This window comes from Plectrocnemia conspersa, unplaced genomic scaffold, assembly GCF_051122295.1.
Source record: "Plectrocnemia conspersa isolate PC_06_02 unplaced genomic scaffold, ASM5112229v1 ptg000013l, whole genome shotgun sequence".
Taxonomy (NCBI): domain Eukaryota; kingdom Metazoa; phylum Arthropoda; class Insecta; order Trichoptera; family Polycentropodidae; genus Plectrocnemia; species Plectrocnemia conspersa.
In genome coordinates this window covers 23,541,869-23,563,952 of record NW_028277177.1, presented here as the reverse complement: position 1 = coordinate 23,563,952, position 22,084 = coordinate 23,541,869, and the positions used below count along the sequence as shown (strand labels likewise).

Below are 22,084 nucleotides of genomic sequence, written 5' to 3'. Positions count from 1 at the left end.
AGCACCGCTATCTGCGACATTACCGCAAAGTATTTGAGATAGGTTATAGTTAGCACTATAAACGTTGATCTAATATATGGAATATATTTAAATCCATTAAAAATATTTGGAAAAAAAATATATTTCAAGATGAGCTTGAATTTTATCTTAAAAATAAATAATATTCTTAAAAGTATGTGTGACCATTATATTTTTAAAATCATAAAATTTTCGATTTAGCAATAACTTGAAAATATATATGTAGAGTACATTTATGTGTAATAAATTTATGTTGTACAAATTTAATTTATTAAAACAGAAATTAAGAACAATTAATAGTTTCACTTCCATAAAAAAGTCCATTAATTTAAATATGCCTATTTAAATAGTTTGATCTATTGTTATATATATTTTAATTATTTTTATGTGATAATATTTATCTTCTTAACGATTATTTAATTGCATTTAGTATACAATATTATTTTTAATTAACAATATCTTTTTAAAATTAAATGTTCGGATTTAAGTCACCTAGAAAATATTTTGGTTATTGGACTAAGTGTTTTGAAGTTAGTAAACTTCTTTTGAGAATAATATACTTTCTTGGTTTTGTCATCAGCATGTTGCTTCCCTTAAATCGACTAACGTATCTGTACTTCATTTTCTGAATCATAAATACTACATAATATTTTATCTATAATAATTATTGACCATCCCTTGTTATTTTTTAAGGTATTGACAATTATTTTCTTAGGATTTTGTGACCGAAATGGTGTGACTTTGCAGTCAAATAGACTTTGGCTCTGTAATAAATTTTAACATATTTTATAATGCTGGTTTGAGACCACTTTGGTGTATCCCAGATAAAGATGATTTTTGCACAAACCCACAAAACGTGTTTACGCCTCGAATTAATAAACGCCCACTCTGTCGATTGGTAACAAAAGGGTAAAATAACAATGAGATTATGTGCGAGGTAGAGCATATTGCACGTCCTTTCCAGATAGACTATGCCTCTGTGACCCACTTTAACATATTTTAAAAAGCTGGTTCCGTTTTTTAATCCAAAAAAAAGAGTAGTTTTTCAGCGATACTTTTTATGATTAACGTAATCAGTCGCTCTGTGCAATATTATAATTATTAACAAAATTGTTTGCTCAAGAGATCTCTCTTCCATTGTGTTACTATGTGTGAATCGACTTTATAAACTTTTGACATATGTATTTCGGTAGTGTAAATGGTCATTAAAGTGACCTATAAATTATAAAAAAATTTGTAGGTGATTTAAATGCTCCTATTTATTAAAGTAGCAAACTTTAGTTTCCAGTATAAACTAATTTCTTAATAACGTAAATGATGATAAGGTTTTAAGTATATGTTCTGTCTTTAGATGAAGAAAAAGTTAGCAAAAATCTCTAAACCGATTTTTTTTTTTTTTTTGTGGTAGCTTTGCAGTCAATATAGACGCTGGAAAAAGCTAGTAATAGTTTATTATTTTTAAGTACAATTTACCACCGTAAAATAGTGTCAAGTTGTGAATATTTTGTAGACAGAGCACTAGTGGAGAAGCTCTGAGGTCTCTCGTGTTTATTGTTGTTGTTTATTCTTGGTCCTGATCTGGTTGTGTGCCGTCTCGAATCGGTTGCTCATCTGAGGTTCTCTCGTCTCGATGCGACAAAGTGTCAGATCTTTTATACTCTTTATTTAAGTCGTATCTGTCGTATCGCAGATGCAGATGTTGGTTTGCCAATTGCATCGCTTGCACATTCGACCATCGAAATATGTTCCCGCCTTGAGTAAGTGAAACTGAGAAGGTTATTAATGCAAGGGGTTTTAGATCGGTTTTTTACGTTTTTTACGCAGAATAGACGCATTTTCTATTGTATCATCTACGAACAAAAGTGTTGTTTTGGTGCTTAGCGAGTGGTTAACAAACGAATATAGTTACGCAATTGTCGTATTAAGTATTCTCATATTGTTATTAGCCCTTTTGTCAAAACGCGTTGCTATATGCCTGTCAAAGGTTTAAAACTGTCGTTTGAATGACATGTTTGAATGGGTGGATATATGTGCAATTTTGCTATATTCTAATACAAGTAGCTATCATGCCAATTGCAATGGTTAAGTTGCTTTCGAATCAATTAATCAATATAAAGGGATTGAATTGATTTTGATGTATGTTTGATGCTATTTAATACAAAAATATACTATTATTATTACATGTAAGCTAATATTTAATATTTATGAGACTATAAAAATATATTATTCGTATAGGACGTCTAACGTAATTTTGAAAATATATCATAGTTAATACATAATCATGAATAACAGAGAATAAACTCTCAAATACCTCGCTCTTTCTGGATGAAAAATTCACATACAATATTTTAATAATATTATAACTATAAAAGCTTGTGCGGTTACATTATCTTATATTACTCTCACACGCTTGGGCATGAAAGCTGAGTCATCGTTTCAACCGCAGTGAACAGAATGTTCGCCGGTGTTTCTTAACTGGTAAATATGTAATATATTATATTTAAATACGATTTTAACAAATGTTAACATAAATCATTGCTACGTAAATGGTTTATTATCGATTAGATAAAATATTTATTATATCATTCAAATTACGCATTTGCCAAATTGTTAAGTATTGCTACGTTAAATGCGATTAAGTCCAGCACAATGTAGCACTTTAAAGTAAGCATTCAGATCGAATTAAAAAGTTTGCTACCAAAATATTGCACCTATTGTATAAAATGCTTTGAAAAAAGACAAGATAATTAACGTTGAAAATATTCTATTTTATGGTAATATTCTTTCATTAAATAGTATAGTTATGAGTTATATAATAAAATAAAATAATAAATAATGTATTATTCAAATGATATGAATATCTTATAATAATTTAAGTAGAAAATAATATTTATTTATATTAATTGTATTAGAAGCGTACGACATTCAATGGCTATACTTTTAAGGCTTATTCATTATATACATTATGCTATATACGTGCTATTGTGCTCTAATCTGAGATAAGCTTGATCAAATCAAAGTAATGTACAATACTTTCGCATAATGTTGTCAGAAACTTATTTTTACTTGAATAATATGATTTATGAACAATATTAACATGGTTAATGGACAAATTGCGATACTTTTATTAAGCAAATTGTCGAGTATTACAGTAATTGTCTTCAGGTGTAGAAAAATAAAATAAATAAATACGTATTTTATAAATAGAAAGTGGCTATTATAGATTTTTAAAAATAAATATATATGAACAAGAATGACACTTTATTTAAAGGAATTTAAAGTAGCTGTCACAAATATAACCATTAATCTTTAAGGTTTATTATATATAATATTTTATATGTTGTAGTATTAACTTGGAAATTGCTTTATAAATAATGTCAAATCAAACATTAATCTTGCAATTCAATAGCTTAAATTGCATGCCAAAGTGTCATTCAAAAATTTACATTAAAAAATACTTAAATTTAATCAAATTTTATGTACAAAGGTGTTTATTCAATAATAGGGGAAAAAACATGTATTTCTATTAGTTTTAATCGAATTATTATAGAACACTATATTTTAAAAATAATAATAAAAAATACATCTAGTAGTGTTGCATCTTAACTTTTAAGAGAAGCAATGAGCGCTATTTATTCTAAGACGTGCACTAATGGGCAATTCAGACAACTGTTTTACATAACTGGTTGTAGAATAATACATAATCAGACCTCTTGTTATTATTATTATTATAATTTCTTATCTTTCCAATAAGTTGCAAATGACATCAATTGAGATGCTTAGAAGCAATATCAGACATGTCATATTTACTTATTCAAACCTATTTTTATTTATAAAATAATACTGATTATTTATTGTTAGTTTTGTGGTTCGCTGAATCAAACGTTATTGAAGTCATTTTATTAATTACTATTTTTAAAATGCATTTAAATCAGGGCCGTTGAGGGGCCCTGGAAAAACAATGATTCCGGGCCTCATGACAAAAATGGTATTTAATATATTTTTTAACATCGTTAAATAATTGTTGCGACTGTTGCGACATATGTTCTAAAATCATGTTTTATGTGAAATATTTTAATTAGGCATTCAAAATTATTAAAAAAATCTACTAATTAGTCATGTTTTATTTGCTGCTCAGTGTTGCCACATAGTAAACCAGTCCAGGCAAAAGCATTAAAATTGTGGCATTGCGGTGAAACGCTTAATATTTTTAAAACAATATTACGAGTGAGAATCGAATAAAATACATCTAAACCAAATTTTGCCCAATAGGAGAGCGCAAAAAACAATTATCCCTTCTCAGAAGTAAAAAATTCACGTCAAAAGCAATAAAATCGTGCAGTCGCCGTAGCAGTGGGAACGCTCGGTAACGAGCGTTCCCACTGCGACGGCGCCGACACGATTTTATAACTTTTGACGTGAATTTTTGACTTCTGAGAAGTGATAATTGTTTTTGCGCTCTTCTATTGACCAAAATTCGGTTTGAATATACTTTGATCAGCTCCTTTTTTATTAGAAGTCCATAGTAATATCGGTAAGGATAGCTATCATATTTTTAAAACATAGTTTAATATCGAAATGAAGATGATGTCTGTCTGTCTGTTATGACTTATTCTTCTGCTTATTTTCCCCTGAGAGATGAGTTTGTATTTTGTATTTGACATAATAAAAGTTCTAAAATTATAATTAGGTTTAGAACTTCCATTAGGTTAGGTTTGGGTTTGAACAGCAAATGGGCGTTTCGCAACTGTCAAATTGAGTTTCATAGACATTTTAGAGCAGCATATCAGTTAAATTATATTTTCACTAATATAAATATATATCTACTGGTAAAAATGTATTTGAACTTTAATAGTAAAAATATAACTTTATCAAAAACTACACGTTTACTGTAACATTTATATATTAGATGTAAATAAATAATAATAAGTATGTAAATATATATAGTATTACTACATATAGTAAAGTTAAAATCATAAAATTGTATGTATTGTACTAGCACCTGGCAGATAATTTATATTTTCACTATCAAAAATGTACATCCACTGGTGAAAATGTATTCCAATATGATTTTACTGTAATTACTTTTTGTAAAAAAATATTTTCGGGATAGATTTGAGACTTTTCTGGATTTTATTTAAGGAATAACCACATGAAACGAAATGTTCTATTTATTTATTTTGCTGCACTAAGTTCAGTAGTCAAATTACTGATAATACAATCTATAAAAACATTAAATTTATATTATTCAGCTGGTGCTATTCTTGATTATTCGTTATTTTTTTGTTTCTTCCTTAGATATTTGATCTGAAAATTCAGATAAAATACCTAACTTTACTGCTACTAATTTACATTCGTTGAATATTCCCTCTCATGTCTAATATTTTTAAGCAAATTAAAAAATTAGTCTAATGTTTTTATACGCTAGTTCTCTTTAAACTTCACTATATAGTTTAAACATCATAGAAATTATACAAATTATATTGATACAAAAAACACAATTGGGCAGAAGTTTAAATTTATTATCGTTAAATTATGATAATATCTGAAAACAAAGTGTACCATAATAAACCAACTCAAGAAAAATATGTGTTAAAAAATTAAATAAAATATATTTATATCTAAGATAGTAAAATTATCTTATTATAAATTGTTATTTTGCATATTAACCTACTGTCATATTTTATAAAATACAAAAGTATAATTTTCAAGCGTCGTATTTTATTAGGCTAATTATTTTCATTTGTTTTTTTATTGAATACTTAATATTTTTTGTTGTATTAGATTTGATTATGTATTTTATGTAAATTATTTTTATTTAATGCTTTAATAATATTTATTATTTATGTTTCAGTGGCCGTTGCAGTTTCATTTTTTATTTGTTGGGCTCCATTTCACGCTCAACGTCTACTAGCTGCCATATTACTTAAAACACAAGATCTTCCGGATTATTATATTTATCAGGTAAACAATACAAGAAAATTATTTTTCTCCATTATTCTTACCTGTCAACGATTGACAAAATACACGTGCCTTGTTTTATAATGGAGTAAACCGCTAGTTCATCTGTGGTTTATTGATCTGTACGATATTGCCGTCTCCTATCCGCAGACTTAGAACAATACGTTTACTTCTACATTATATAGAGTTTATTATATCTAAATACATTTTGTTTATTACAAAAGTTATTTGAGGTCACAAAAAAAAAGTTTTCGCTATAGTTATTAGAATCTAGACAATATATTCAATAAACAACGCCATAAAAGTTTTTTTATTTATTCATAGATGGTGTTATTTATCGTTTTATTGCTCATATTACGTCCTTTACTATAGTATATCCTCATGTAAATTGAATACATTTTATTTCGAGTGTTCATGTGTCATATCTAAACATTTCACTTAATCAGAGGTTCTTGATATGTAAGGTACGCAATATGGCAAAAATAATTTAAAACTGAAATTATCATTAATTGGAGTGTCGATGTTATTATCTTTTCCATAATCGAAAAATGCTAATGAATAATAATTATTATAATTTGTTCCTTAAAAAAAATAAACATTACATTCCGTGTTATCTGTACATATAATACATTAAATGTATTATATTTTTAAGTCCAAAAATAGCAAAATTAAGCTCATGTGCATTGAACGAGCGCAGTTTGCGGCTAAAGCTTAACGATCCGCGGAAAATGCGAGAATTTTCCGTCGACCACAATTGAAACGGTAGTGTACCGTTACTATTGCGTTTTTCCTCCAAAATTTCAGCCAAAGAAGGAAAATTTTCTGCAAAATTCACCCAAACACACCGAGCAATTGTAAAGTTTTCGAATCCGGCGGAACTTGATTAAAAGCTGAATAGCTCGTGCGAAAGCTCGCCGAGTTTTCTTCGACTTTCAATCGCTGTTTTTGCAAACATCAACATTGACAACGAAATATACACATTTGCATCGAAATAAATGATGAAATTGGATATTGCATTGATGAAAAATTTCGACGCAAGTTTCATAAATTAATTAAATTATATATCAGTTTTTTTGATGGAATTTTACTTTATTAAAATTTTAAATAGCTGTATTGATAAAAATCCGTATTTTCTATTTAACATTAATCATTTTTAATAAAATGTAATAATAATGAAAATAATTCTGAAAATATAAGTTGTATTTGAAATTATTATTTAAAAGTACATAAATATATTATATTTTTTAAAATCTTATTTTAAATTAAATACACGCTAATAATTATCCATTTTACTTATCACAAATTAAAATATTATATTTTTATTTGTCATGAATATCCATAAATTTGGGGAACGAATCAATAATCTGTCTTAAATTTGAATATAAAATAATAAACTAGATTAGTAATATCCTAAATTTCATTAAATAGCGAAAATTAAAAAGTATTGCCCATATGTGCGTACGTAGACTGCACGCTTCTCCAAAGTAGTTTGATCTCTGGATTTCGGACTTTGATCTGGACCAGTGAATGTGAAGAGAGAAGCGGCAGCTTCTGCGATCTTCGATGGTCTGAAGTTAAGTTAGCTTCCTTTTGGTTGTAGTCCAAGTTGGGATGCTTTGAATTATAAAATGAATGTTTAAGTGTAAATACAAGTAGTATCAGTCTAAATCTCTGAGCGGAAGTCCTTAAAATAAATGTTGGAGAGGAAGTAAATATCGTTTTTTAACTCGCATTTCAGTATTTATATCCATGGCTCGTTGAATGATAAATTGTTTGCCTCTTTTTCAGTGAGACGATCAATTACAAAAGGGTGGCAATTTTTTTAATAAATTTCCGATGGTCGCTAAGGCAGGTCAGAAGCCCGATGCAGACTTTTTTGGTCTTTAGCATTTTATTCTAATTTATTGGGTGTACCTTGTGGCTTAAGCTGTAAAAATATTTTTCACGGTAGTGTCCCATTATAAAAAGAAAAAAATTTTTTCTTAAACAGTAGAAACACTTCACATGCAGTCCATTTTTATAATTAAATAAATATCATGAGTTAATTCTTTAAATCTCTGATTGATTACAGTATAAAAATGATTAAAAATAAACTAAATTAGGAATTTTTTATTTTTTTACACAAACATTTGCTATTTTTAATAAAAAAATATTTATTTGGTATTATTTTAATTCTATTAATTTATTGAGTGTATAAAAAAATGGTTAATAAAAAAATATTAAATTTAAGATCCTAAAGTACAATGGAGTTTCTTTATTCTAATAACAAAACGAGCTAAATATTTTTTTTGCACATTGTCCTAGGAATATTAATATATAAATTTACACTTTCGTATAATATTTCTAGGGCCTTCCGTATAAAAATATACTTCTTGAACATTCAAGCATTAAAATCTTTATGTCATACTTTTACAACAAATAAATCTATTTTTAAAGCCATATTTAGTATTTTTTGCAATATCGTCTTATTTACAATACTTCACTAAGCAAATATAATATTGTTGCAGAATAATTTATTTATTTAATATTATATTTATTAATCACAAACATGATGTATAAAATTATTATAGAAGTCACTATAACTATGGTTTCTTATGTCTAAAAATATATGAAGCTTGTTTTGCATCAAAAAACTGTAAAAATATTAAGATTCAAAAAATTTAACTGTGCTTTTAATTGTTGACAGATTCATCAATATTTTAATGATTTAAAAATACACTTTTTAAAAAAGGTTTTAGAAGTAAGTACAAGTCTGTGATGATCGATCGGTATTTTAATTGTATTATAACTACTAATTCTTATCTTACAGATACTATGGAAATTGAAAAAAACTAAGATACATATGGGATTCGAACCCAAGTCTTTCAGGTCAATAGTCAGAAACTTACAGCACTCGTTTACCATACTGGTTTTATTTTTTGAGAGATTTTGATTGAATTTATCGTTGAACTTTTGTAATCTTAAAAATCAATTAAATCAAAAAGAGCTATGATTTTAAAATGTCACTTAAAGATAAACGTTTTATTAAAAATGTAGCCATTATCAACATAAAATATCTTATGTATATCCATACATATATTCTAAAGGCTTACAGTACCCTTAAGATGTGCATAAAATAAACAAAGTAAAATACTTGCTTCACAGGTATTTTGTTCAGAAATGTCTTTTAAAATACTATAAAAATTTTAAGATTATCCCAACAGTACGCATGCTTGAGATAATCGATTTTAATGTTATAACACCTTAATTGTTTAAGAATAATATTTCAAGGATGATATGACATGTTACGTTTTGCCTTTAAAATTAGTTGATTGTTGGTAAATTTTCGGTATACATCCGATATAAATATATAAATTATTCTCGAATAGATTTTTCATCATTCTACCTTTTAAATAAGGGGTATATCATTAAATAGTCTATCCCTAATGTTCCCAATATCTATTAAAAAAAATCGTTAGCCTCATAAAAATATGTCAAATAAAAAATAAATATTATTTGTTATTAATATATTAATATTTCTGTTTCTAGGTGTACATTATTCTGAATTACATATCTGGAGTTCTGTATTTTCTGTCAACGACCATTAATCCATTCCTGTACAACATCATGTCGAACAAATTTCGAGAAGCTTTTAAGGTACGTAGTATACGTTTTATTTTCATCATATTTTAAAGTTGAAATTGTATGAGATTTTTCCGTAATAATTTTACGTATGCTATGTTTACATAATTCTGAGTCGACGCTTGTTTTATTTGTGCAGTTTTTCAAAGTGAAAAATAATATAATACTTTGTAGAAATGCATTCATAAAATAAACATCCTTTGATCGAAAATATTTTTCTGTTCATTTTTCGCCGAATAGGAAATGGAAATAAATCTTCACAGTTAATCAAAGACGAAAGATTTATATGCTTAGTTTTATGTGTACAAAGCACTCGAAATAAAATGTTATTTACGTTGAATTCAATATCGTAAACACGATGTTACAAATCTTAATTAAATGCCTAATTAAATTGGCAAACATTCTACTTTAGTTCATTATTAATAAATAATTTAAAAATGAATAAATATATTTTATAAATTAAATTTGTTCAGAGTTTAAGTACCGCCCGAGCGGCTTGAACGTGAAACAGTTTTAAATAAGAAAACTATTTAAACACGCCCTTGACGATATTAGATTAGCATAAATATGTATTTTGCTTTAGTATTATTTTTTCAAGTGGTGAAAGTTTGCTTTATAAATTGAGTCAATATAAAAATTTCAAGAACATATAAAGGTTATTTGAAGTATATGTTAATATATTTTTGAGAAATATTTTTATTAATCGTTTCGTTCTAAATTGAATATTATCATATATTATCTAAATGAGTAAACATATACATCCAGATTTAATCGTTAAAGGGTTGAGGTCGTTGAAATGGGTCATGATATGTTATGTACATGGGAATCGTAACACAGCTTTATTAATTGGGTTAATAGATTACCAGTTTTCAATAATTAGATAAGGAATTGCTTCCAATATATATATATACCTATATTAATTTCTGTTTTTTTAAATCTGAATAATGTAAACGTTCTTGCGACCCTTTAATTACATGTACAATATCTTCCAGAAACATAACTTTTATCTCTCGTTTATTTTATGTAAAAAAGTTTTTATATATGAATATAATAATTTGATATAAACGAATATAGAAATATATAATATTATATAAAAGTTTAACCGACGGTGTAATTTATCAGTGGTGTAACTATTACTTGGGTCCCTTAACGGTTTTTTTTCGTAAAAATAATATTTAAGAGTGAATTTATTCTGTCAGCTATGCTATATACATATATTAAAAAGAAAATCATATTTAAAATTTTAACTTATCGCTCTTTTATTGTGTGCTTGGACGTAGCGTCTACTTAATATAGCATGTCTTAATAAGTTGAATAGTAGCGTTGATCCATTGTCTCTCGTTCGCAATCACGTCCATTATTCCTACTGTTATGATCATGACTTCAGCACTCGAAAGCTCCACTGTGACTGGAATCATCCAAGTCTAAGCATTTTATTTTAAATACCTTATATGATTCAAAATATCTAATTTGTCCCCAATTACCATAAATTTATATTATTTTAAAAAATGAAATATTTTCATTCTCAGTTGAAATAAACCGTATTAGCAAACATAGACATAAATAAATAAGATATCCTACCTATTCATATTCTTAAACTACTTAAATATATGTAAAAGAAAATTTTATTAAATTTACAATCACGTGCAATTTAGTTATATTAATTAAATCCAATGTTAATTAACTAAATAATAAAGGTAAATGCCATTTAGTTGAATTTTTAATACATCTATATAACAGTTTATAAAGCAAAATTAAATCATTTGCTATTAAATCGATGCTCATATCTTTCATTAGCAAAATTAAATCGATTTTCATCACTTTCAATATTTAATGAATAACAATAAGTTTTTAAGTATTAATTATTTTCAAGTTTACTTCTTACTAAATAATGATACAATAGTTAGAAATAATTAACAAGTTCTCAGCACAAACAACACATTTTAAAAGCTGTGTTATTAATTAAGCTAATATAAATAATGGAGCTCAATTTATTATACAAAAGTATGCAATAGTCTAATGATTAAATGAAAATATTATATAAATCTATTAATTTGCAATTATACATATTAAGAATAAAACTAGTTTAAAATAGTCATTAAGACTTTAACAATTGTTCAAAATATTCAATAGCAGTTTATTTGGGTAAACCAGTTGTTTCATTAAAATAAAATAAATAAGGAATATAATAATTTATTTTACAGCTATGGTTTGATCTATAAAATATTTTTAGCCTCTTAAATAAAATGAGTGTTTTCTGTCTGAATTAACACATTGATAGTGGACAATATTATTTATAAATGATTATATTTGCCAACGTTTATCTTATTAACCGACGTTTTTGCTCTTAAAGATTCTTGTTTTTTAAGAAATATAAAGCCATATATTCACCGTTCAACACCTTAAAAATGTATTTATAGAATGTTGAATTTGCAGGGCTTTCTTTTAACAAAAAGGTGCCGGAACTCAATTTTTATCAAGCTTTTATTTTTACTGAAGAAAATGATATTCAAATGTCATTTTAACTAAAGTTAAAGCGGATTTTCCTATGCCACGAAGCAAGTTTTTTACTTTATTTTACATGTCAAATCAAAGAAATATAAATGTAAAATAAAAATAAAATACATTTTAAGTTTATAGTGATTTTCAAAGTTTTGTCCAAATCTCGTCTGACAATCTTCTCGATACCTTTTTTTTAGTGTTAAATGAAATCTGAGAAACCACAGATCATCGTATTTTGAAGGATCGAAAAGTGGGAAAGGTGGTTCGATAACGTTCTATGAACAAAGGTGATGAAACTGTATTGGTCTTGTACGAAGCTCTTATTGGGATAATAATTAGATTCATTTGCGAAAATCCGCGTTCACGTTCACTAGAAAAAATAAGAATAGAATTCAGAGCATATATTAAACGCAATATTTTTTCAGAATGTCTTTTCGAGAATGTATTCGCGATATTCATGAATCATTTCTCTTTCGTTTATGGTAGTCTAATTGACATGTTTCTAAATTCCATCTCTTCAAATGTTAACTAGACATCAATATCTTCAGGCCAATATTTTTAGTAAAGTACGCGAGCTCAAAGTGCAATTTTTTATTTAGCAAATTTTTTTAAATTACTCTTTCCAATAAAATACTTTCGAATCAGTAGAAACGAGCATTTTTTTTAAATATTCGTGGTGTGAGATGTACAGCAGCTGAAGCACGTTTATATCAGGGACCTCATTTGGAAGAGACACTTGCCCCTCCTTGAATTTGGCATTGACTGGTCAACTTTTGCCCCCTTCTTACTGGAAAAAGCAGAAATGACGTTCCTGATTCCAAACCACAAATTCTCATGTTATCCCTGAAAGAGATTCTAAAAAAAAATCTCGAATATATCATGAAAATATTTTTCAAAATGTCATTATAGGGAATCATATCAGAATACATTTTCACCAGTAGATATATATTTTTACTATAAAAAATATAATTTATCTGGCAGATAAATTATATTTTTAAATCAAATAATTTTACTAGCAAGTAAAATTATTTGATTTAAATTTTTCATAAAGGGTTGTATTTTTCTGTGAAGATATATTTTCACTAGTAAAGTCCAAATATTTTCACAAGTATGTATATATTTATACTAGCAAAAATATTTTTGGCAAGTTCGAGTGCTAAAAAAATGTAAACAATTTTTTGTCATTCTCAGACCTCTATTAAAACCTTCCAAGGCATGAACCCCCCTTTACTTATTCAGCGTTATAAAAAAAAAAAAAAAAGTGGTTGTAAACATTTTATTCGTACAAATTTAATTTTATATGATAAAAATGCCATATAAAATTTCTCGAGAAATTTTTATTGATTTGACATTTTATGAAATAATTCTCGAAAAGAAATGTTTTTTTTTTTTTTGTAAAGTTATATTTTCACAAGTGAAGTCCATATACATTTTTATTGTAGATATATATTTCTACTCTGAAATTATCTTTTACCCCTTTATACAAAACTACGAAAGAAAACTCATAAGCTATTACTATTATAGATTTCCAGATACAGTGCTTCAACTTCAATCGTCAACCTCGTCATTTGCATCGATTGTTCAATATTTGCTCTGAATTGACCCAATAACCCTTCCGGTGTATTTGCATTCAGAAGTAAACAGCATCAAGCACATTCAGAGAACAAAAGTAAATTTGTTGACCGTGTTTACTATGTCTATCCATAATCTAGAATATGCATATGTGTGCGTGTGTGTGCATTTGTAGGTCTCAGGATCGAATTGGGAAAACTTTCAGGCGCTGCCTCCTCTTCTGGGTCCATCGAATATGCATAAGAAAGTAGATATTCCTTCGAGGATTTTGCAAACATAACGACATTATTATGCATCAGCGCAGATATGATGTGCGAACATTTTTCCATTACTCGCCGACGGTGTTTTCTCTCATGTAATTTGCATACCAAGGACGTCTCCTTCTTTCGCTTTTGTAGGAACAGTATTTCCATTTAATAATAGTAATTTAATAAAGCTTTACCACGTAAAATAGCACTGAGCACTATGAAGCAATGGCGAAAACCATCGCTTATGAATTGGTTTTAAACATCACGTAAAACCACAATTTATAATCCTCTACGAGAAATATGATTTAAATCATTATTTTTTACTTTAATGTGCTACCAGCATTGCACGCTTTTATAAGTTCAATATAATTTATTATAGTTAAATTTTAACATAATACTACATTATATTTTTTGTATAAACATATGCAAACAGTATGTCTTAATTTTCTTATAAACATATTAACTTATATTAAATATTATTTTTTATTATTTTAAATTATTAACTTATACTTTTTTACAATTTATTTATAAAAAACCTGCTAGATTCATATTATTAATTTCTCTTAGGTGCTTTTTGTATATTTATAAATACTCTTATTACATTATTTACTAGGTATTTTTGTATCTACATTTTTAAGTATTTATTTCCTAAAATATTTCTATCCATCAATCAAAGACCTTATAAAAAACTAAATAAACTGCTTAAATTATATTTTTGTTTTTTCGTCCTATTCAATTATTGATCACCAATTGTAATGCTGTCTCTATAGAATTACCTTCCCGAAACTCCAATTGTTCTTCATTTAAAATGTTTTTCCTATTCACAAACTCTCTTAATTGTACACAGGCAACTTATTTTAATTAACATTTTCTCCGTTCAAGGCAATAAATTAATACTACAGATAAATAATCAATGTCTGGCAAATAGAGATATCTGTTTTTATTATTTGTGAAATATTTTATAAAATATTTTAATTATAAAATGACTTATGTAGCTCTAGTATTTAAATTGCTAGCAAAAACTTCCTCAGAAGTTTGAACTTTTATTAATGCACCCAAACGCGGATATGATTATGATTTTTATTATACATATTATACATACAATAATATCGAGACAATTGTAATTTTTTGTATAAAATTATTTGCACATAAAGTTAATTTATCACACAGACGAAACAAATATAAAAGGCCCTTTTAGCGAATTTTTCGCAAATAATTAGTGGTCTAGACATTTTGATAATCATATGTTATGTGTTAGAAAAATCCATTGCTGATGTGTAAAGTAAAATTAAAAATATTTTACACGTTATTCGGTCAAAAAAATATTTTTAAAAGTTAAATTTTTTACAGTATTTGAGGTTTTATGTGTTTATTTTAAATTTAAAAAAAAATAAAGTACATAAATAATAAAACGTTTATTGATATATCATTGGAATTAGACAAATATGTCAATATAAATTTAATATCTCAAATAATTATTTAACATAAAGAGCATGTTTTTAATTTAAATAGATACATTATGTATGTAGAAAAAATATTAGCCATCTTTAAATAAACTACGTAAGTAATTTTTAGACAAATAAAATGTACACAAATTTTGTATAATGGAATTACGAATTTAAAAAAATCACATTTATCTTATAGAGTGGATCAAGGGTATATGTTGGTGACTAATATCTGAAAGATATGGATATAAATTCCATATTGACCCTAATGTGTTTTTAATTTTTTATTGTATTAAGGAGTTCGGAATTTATGTTTAATATAAATATTATATAATTATAATATTCATCGATTACTTCAGATTAGGTTGTCCTATATTTTCCCAATCTCACAGATGGATATCTAGACAAGATCGGAATAGTGTAGTCCGTAAGTTTTATATTGATGGCCCAGAAAACATGGGTTCTAGCCACGGCAGCAGACTCGATTTTTTATTTATAAAAATGTGCTTTGCTTTAAAAATTCGACCTAACTGCAAAATGACATCTATTGAATACAAATTATTTCAAGCTTAGATGCCGAAGGTGTGTGATTTACTAGCCAAATTATCTGGTAGCAAATTATTCAGCTAATTTGTACAATTTACTAAAAATATATAGTGTTTGTTGTTGTATTGTTGTAGTTGTCTAAAAAAAATTAATTTCGAAAGCTCATATTAAAAAATATATGGGATCCAATTTTTTTATAAATTATTCTATCTGCACTCACAATCTTAAAATAGATTCCTTTAAATTTGCTTGAACAGTCTGCAGAATAAATGATTTTCACAAAGCTCTACTTTTATGGTCCTTACCCATTAACATATTTATTTGTCGGAATATTATTGCAAAATTCAAAGAAACGCCTTCTTAAATTATTTATATTTAATTATTTCCATAGTTTTTTATACGTATAATTATTTATATTCCTCCTTTTTTTTAAGCCCCGCATCTTATGCTTGTGTCTTATTATATTATAGAATGAATCAAAAGCACAATATTTTCAGTTGAGCTCGGAATGCGGATTTTTCTCGGAATGCTATCTTTGTTTTATATTTGTTGTTAGCTATTTATCGGGCGAAACTGATACTGATTTTGAGGGTTACTATCTTATTGGTTGAACTATTAATAAAAGTGTGCTTGGTGATAAATAGATACTTTAGACATTAAACAATGTCTCTTCTATTCACGTACATACATATATTATATAATACAAGGGGTGGATAATTTCAGATCTACCCGTGTGATTTTATCATAGTTACGCGAAAGCATTATGATTCATCACGCTATTCCAAAGGAATTATGATATTCATTGAATCAAATTTTACAGCACGTGATTTCAGTATGATGTCACCTAATTTTCGCGTAATTTATGTATAAGCAGATATAATTTATGTATTATAAGAAAAGCAATATATTCAGAGTATCAGAGTCGAACATTCAGTAATAGAACAAATTACCTATATTTTGCTAAAAATCTTTTTCTTTTTAGTGTTATTTTATGGCATACTAAAATATGTCACGAATATAAATATTATTTTTTATAAAATATATTTTATAGATATCTTACAGATGATTTGCTACCAAACTTGACCTCTAGATGCTTAATTGAGCATGCCATAATAAATATGGCATTATTATCATTGTAACGGATAATAAATATGAGCAAAATACAAAATGCAAAATATTGTTATATTTATTACCGATGAAAATATAATTTATTTTTATTAAAACACTGAAATATTTATTAAGTTTTTTTTTTATATTCTATACAATTGGACTATATGTATGGTTATGATACATATGTTTATATAAAGTTGTGCTATTTATCTATTTATTAAAAAAAATCTTTATTCTGTCTAATGATAATATTCTCCTGTAGTTATCTGTCTCTACTTAATAGTATTAAAAGGATTTCGTGTTATTATATCATATATAATATATTGTATACACAATAATACTTTATTCTATAATATAAATTATTATAGCGCAAAGCTACACCTCGTAATGTCCATTTTATTTTTCTACTCTTCAAAAAATTGAATAATCGCCGTGATGAAGGGAAACATATTGCCTAGTACAATATACGAAACCCTAATGTTTATTCATCCATCTTACGTAATGTATGAGATTACACCAGTACCAGTTTTTTTATTTATGTATCCTCTTATAAAAAAGGCTGTCTACCATTCAAACTGTTGTGATTTCATAAATTAAATAAAACTTTGTTCATAGTACTTAAACAAACAATGTTTTTGATTAAATTTCATATTTTAAAATTTATATAAAGCTACCATTTAAACTTGTTAACAAAACAAGACATTCCCGATTCCTCATTTCTTAAACTTAAGGTAGCAATGTTGCATCCTAAGTGGTTCCATCCACTCATGTTTGACCGAAGTTTCGTTGGGAGTTCATATATATAATGCTTCATGTATGTATATTTTATAAATCCATTAAATTCATATTCGCCTCAATTTAAATTATTTATGTTTGTATTTACTTTGGGGATTTTTTAAAGAAGCATTTTAACAAAACTCATACATAATAGAACGCTATTTGGACCACACGAATTGGGCAGTGCTTCTTTTAAAACCCACGATAGACTTGAAAATAGAGAAAAATATATATAAGCGACATGTATGAATGGATCCTTTGAGATTTCGCGTTAAATTAATTTATTAGAGAATATATCAAGAATGCAGAAGGATTTGCGGGAGGGCGAACTCGTGGGAATAAAAGAACAATTGTGATATGTTTCTTGCTTTTATTAAAAACCTAGTATTTTATTATTTTGGTAAATAATTTCTGCATTACATTGTTTAAATATATAGAAATGAGAAAATGAGAAAATATCCAAACAAATTAATTAGTTAAAAAGTATTAGCTTCGGTGAAAAATAAAAATGTTTCGAGTTATAATAATAATTTAAAATACTTTTAAATGGTTTGAATCTTTACTAATTGATATTGCAATAATATTGGGATTTAAATGTTTACAAAATAAAAATAAATTATTTTGGTAATTTTGCAAATAAAAAATACATTTTATTTTTATTTTAATTGATTTGATTTATTTTAGAAACGTATTATTTATTATTTTCGTATCTAATTATACTGCTGCAACTTAAAAATTTGTATTTATAATATTTATTTATAATAATTAAAAATCTAAATAAAATATTTAAATAATTTATGGTTAAGTTTGCGTGATACGAATAGCTTCAAATATGTTGTAAGACTTAGATTAGATCGCTCTTATTGTTCAGCCCTGTGAGGTTTTCATCGAGTCTTGCTTTAAGCTTTTCCAATTGTTATTAGACGCATGAAGTGATTCGTTATTTGATAGAAATATTAAATATGAATCCCTTTAAAACTTATTATACAAACAAAATCACTATACTCTATTTGGGTTAACACAGTCAGTTCGAGAACTATCCATTTATATTTTGAAAAAAATTATGGAAATTAAAATCATTGCTATATTTTTTATATTTATCAATCAATCGCGGTAATGATAAGTATATCGAACGCATATCCGTATCGTGTGTTCTAGGGCTAATAATTGGGGCGTAATCATTTAACAATCGATTCTAGACACAGAATAAGCGATAGAATAAAAGTGAATTGTAATTGTAAAAAAGTGTGAATTGTAAGTTATATTAGCTTTTCATTGATTCATTAATTTAGTATATATTTTTTTTTATTTCCATTTTCGATTACAAATAAAACATTTTAATATTTATTTTACTGTAAAAAATATATTGTAATATAATTTTTATTTACAAAGTAAAATATTTTTCAAAAAGTCTAAATATGATTATGGAGATACGATAAATATATTCTTTTTACGTTACGCAATTTATTCGTGTGGCTAAAACTCATTCGTTCCCTTTAAAATGTATCAGTACGCACCCTATTCATCTAAAATGTTTCGATCGCAACGCTTTTATTCCAAGTCTGAAAAGACGTATTGTCAAAGGAAGAGCTTTTAACCTGCAAGTTAAAGCATTCACAAATCGGTTTGAAAGATGGATAAACCACATTTGGAAAATTAAAACATTATTTTATGTATAGTATTATATAATATTTACAAAATATCGATAAACTCCCCCATGTGTACGTAAGTGTTGTTTTGACACCCTCTTATGATACCTAAGGGATCATAGAGACGTTTATTTATTTTTTGCCATACCGTTATATTATAGATCGCTCTTTTATACCCGCAAATCCTTTTATCCCTTTTATATTTTTTACGGTCTGCGCGAGTCACTGTTCTCGTGTGTATATATATATATATATATATATATATATATATATATATATATATATATATATATATATATATATATATATATATATATATATATATATATTATATTTCAAGGTAAGGCAAAGTGAATTCGATAACGTTAAAGCGGTTTCGTTAAACGTTAATTGAATTAAAATCAACGCCGTGACATTGTTCATGAACAAATTAATACACATAAGTATATACATGCCGAGAGTACATACGGCACACATATGCTAAAAAGTTATACAAATAGACTACATCGCACGAAAATGCTGATGTGAATTTCCGAGACCGTGGAAACTCTCGAGGTTCTCAAAATTTGCGACCGTCGGATATACGTTGCTATGTGATAAGGGCCAAGATCAAGGAGATTCATTCGAAGTACTTTTATATAATAATGAACTCGTTCGCTTAGATGATCTGTTAAATATTAATTAAAATTTATAATATATCTAATTTAATAAATGTTTTTATTTTTTTTAAGTACACAACATATTTTCATAATATATATTGCTGAAATTTTGTATCTTTTCGTCATAGTCGCTTTTATAATTGGTTTTCAGTATTTTTTAAAGTCTATTTTTAAATTATTGGTGCTTGGTTTCGGATTCATGTCTTAAAGATGATGCTATGATGATGCGTAGATTAAGAAAATACGTTGGGTCTGATACCGCGTCTTATAGACCCACCGTATGCCCACTACGCAAGTTAGTAGGGATCGGAAGATCGCTGGTGTACGTCTAGACGGCTACTAAAGCCATGGACACCGCTCGCACGACTTCAAACGCGCATAATCTCTTGGTTTGTGTTTATGCATTATGAGTCATTACATCTTATTTTTTGGAATGGATGGACTATTGTAACCTAAATTTGAATTATCCAAAATATTTTACAAAACATAACTCATTGTTACTTTTTTTATGCTAAAATCTATCATGTGAGTTGGTTATCCAAATTAATATTTAGGTATCTGACTCTACATTTTGGAAAAATTTTCGTTGCTTAACTTATTGATTGTGCAGTTTTTCTCACAGTGGTGAATTCTATTTTAGCTAATTTACTATCACTTATTATTTGTATGCAGTACTGGATTTTGCATAGATTTTTCTGCAGATATTTTGATGAAATTAGAGTATTCTCGTGGGATGAAAGCAAAACTGACTTCTTTTAGTGAGAATATACAGGGTTATTCCCAAATGTTGCCTTGTCGGTGTCATTAGAATTTATTGGATGAAGTAATGTTCACTTCTTCTGGTATTTATTTAAAAATATGTGAAAAATATTATTATTTAAATGAAAATATAAAGAAAATATTCTTTTTTATATTAAAAGTATTTGCATTATCCCAAACTACTGATTCTAAAGTCTCGGCTTTTTTCCAGTACCAGTCCCAAGAAAAAATCTCGTTTTAAGAATTCTTGGGAATCGATACTTTTGTTTGCTTATCGGTAAAAGCATAGAAAAAAATATTTTAATATATTTATAAGTAAAAAGTAGACATTTTAATTTATTAGAAAAAAAGAATTAAAAGGACTTTTTTTTATTATATTTATTATTTATTTATGACTACAAAAACGCATTTTGAATTATATATACTAATCGGCGAATGTAAAATTTTAATATAAAAATAAGGATAAATATTTTATTAAAATCATAGAGAAAAAATATTTTAATATACATATTTATAATATAAGTATAAAAAGCAAACATTTTAATATATTAAAAAAATATAATTTAAATGCTTATTTTTATTGTGTTTAATATTTATTTATGACTACAAAAAACGATATTTGAATTATATATACTAAGCGATAGTGAAATTAATACATAAAAATAAGGATACATATTTTATTGTTGATGGGCATAATAAGTTTTTAAAAAAGATTAAAGCAATTACGGATGAATCAGATAATTATTATTATAGTTATGAATATTCCTGACGTTGAGAATACTCGCTCGCTTTCTGTTGATGTTGTCTTAATTGTGAGTAAATATTTATATTTTCAGTTCATTCTCTAGTTGGTTGCAAAATCTTATTTTTTGTTGTTATATTTACAGTAAAGTCAAGCTGAAGTAGCTAATTATTAAAGATTTTTCAATACCTAATAAGTACGACCAAGCTTATTTTTTATTAATCATCACGAGAATATTAAAAATCTAGGTAAACTTAATCCGTAATGATCGATCGATATAAGAAATATATAATAATCACTAAATGCAATCTCCGGACACTTCATTTATTAAAAAAAAAAATAGTAAGATCCATATGAGATTCGAGCACAGGTCTTTCAGGTCAATTATCAGCGATTTATACTACTTGTTTATCATACTTATTAATTTTGTCGATTACATTTATTTTTTAAGTGTTCTAATATTGATTGAATCTTT

The 22,084-nt window shown here is 26.6% G+C and overlaps 1 protein-coding gene across 1 annotated transcript in view; it reads left to right on the top strand.

Moving 5' to 3' along the window:
• The window catches only part of LOC148227644 (pyrokinin-1 receptor-like), a 57,123-nt gene that overhangs the window by 29,915 nt on the left and 5,124 nt on the right, over positions 1 to 22,084 (top strand). The window contains exons 3-4 of the mRNA XM_088201924.1: positions 5,873 to 5,982; positions 9,508 to 9,615. Coding sequence (XP_088058050.1) covers positions 5,873 to 5,982; positions 9,508 to 9,615 — 218 coding nt within the window. The remainder of the gene's footprint in view (positions 1 to 5,872; positions 5,983 to 9,507; positions 9,616 to 22,084) is intronic.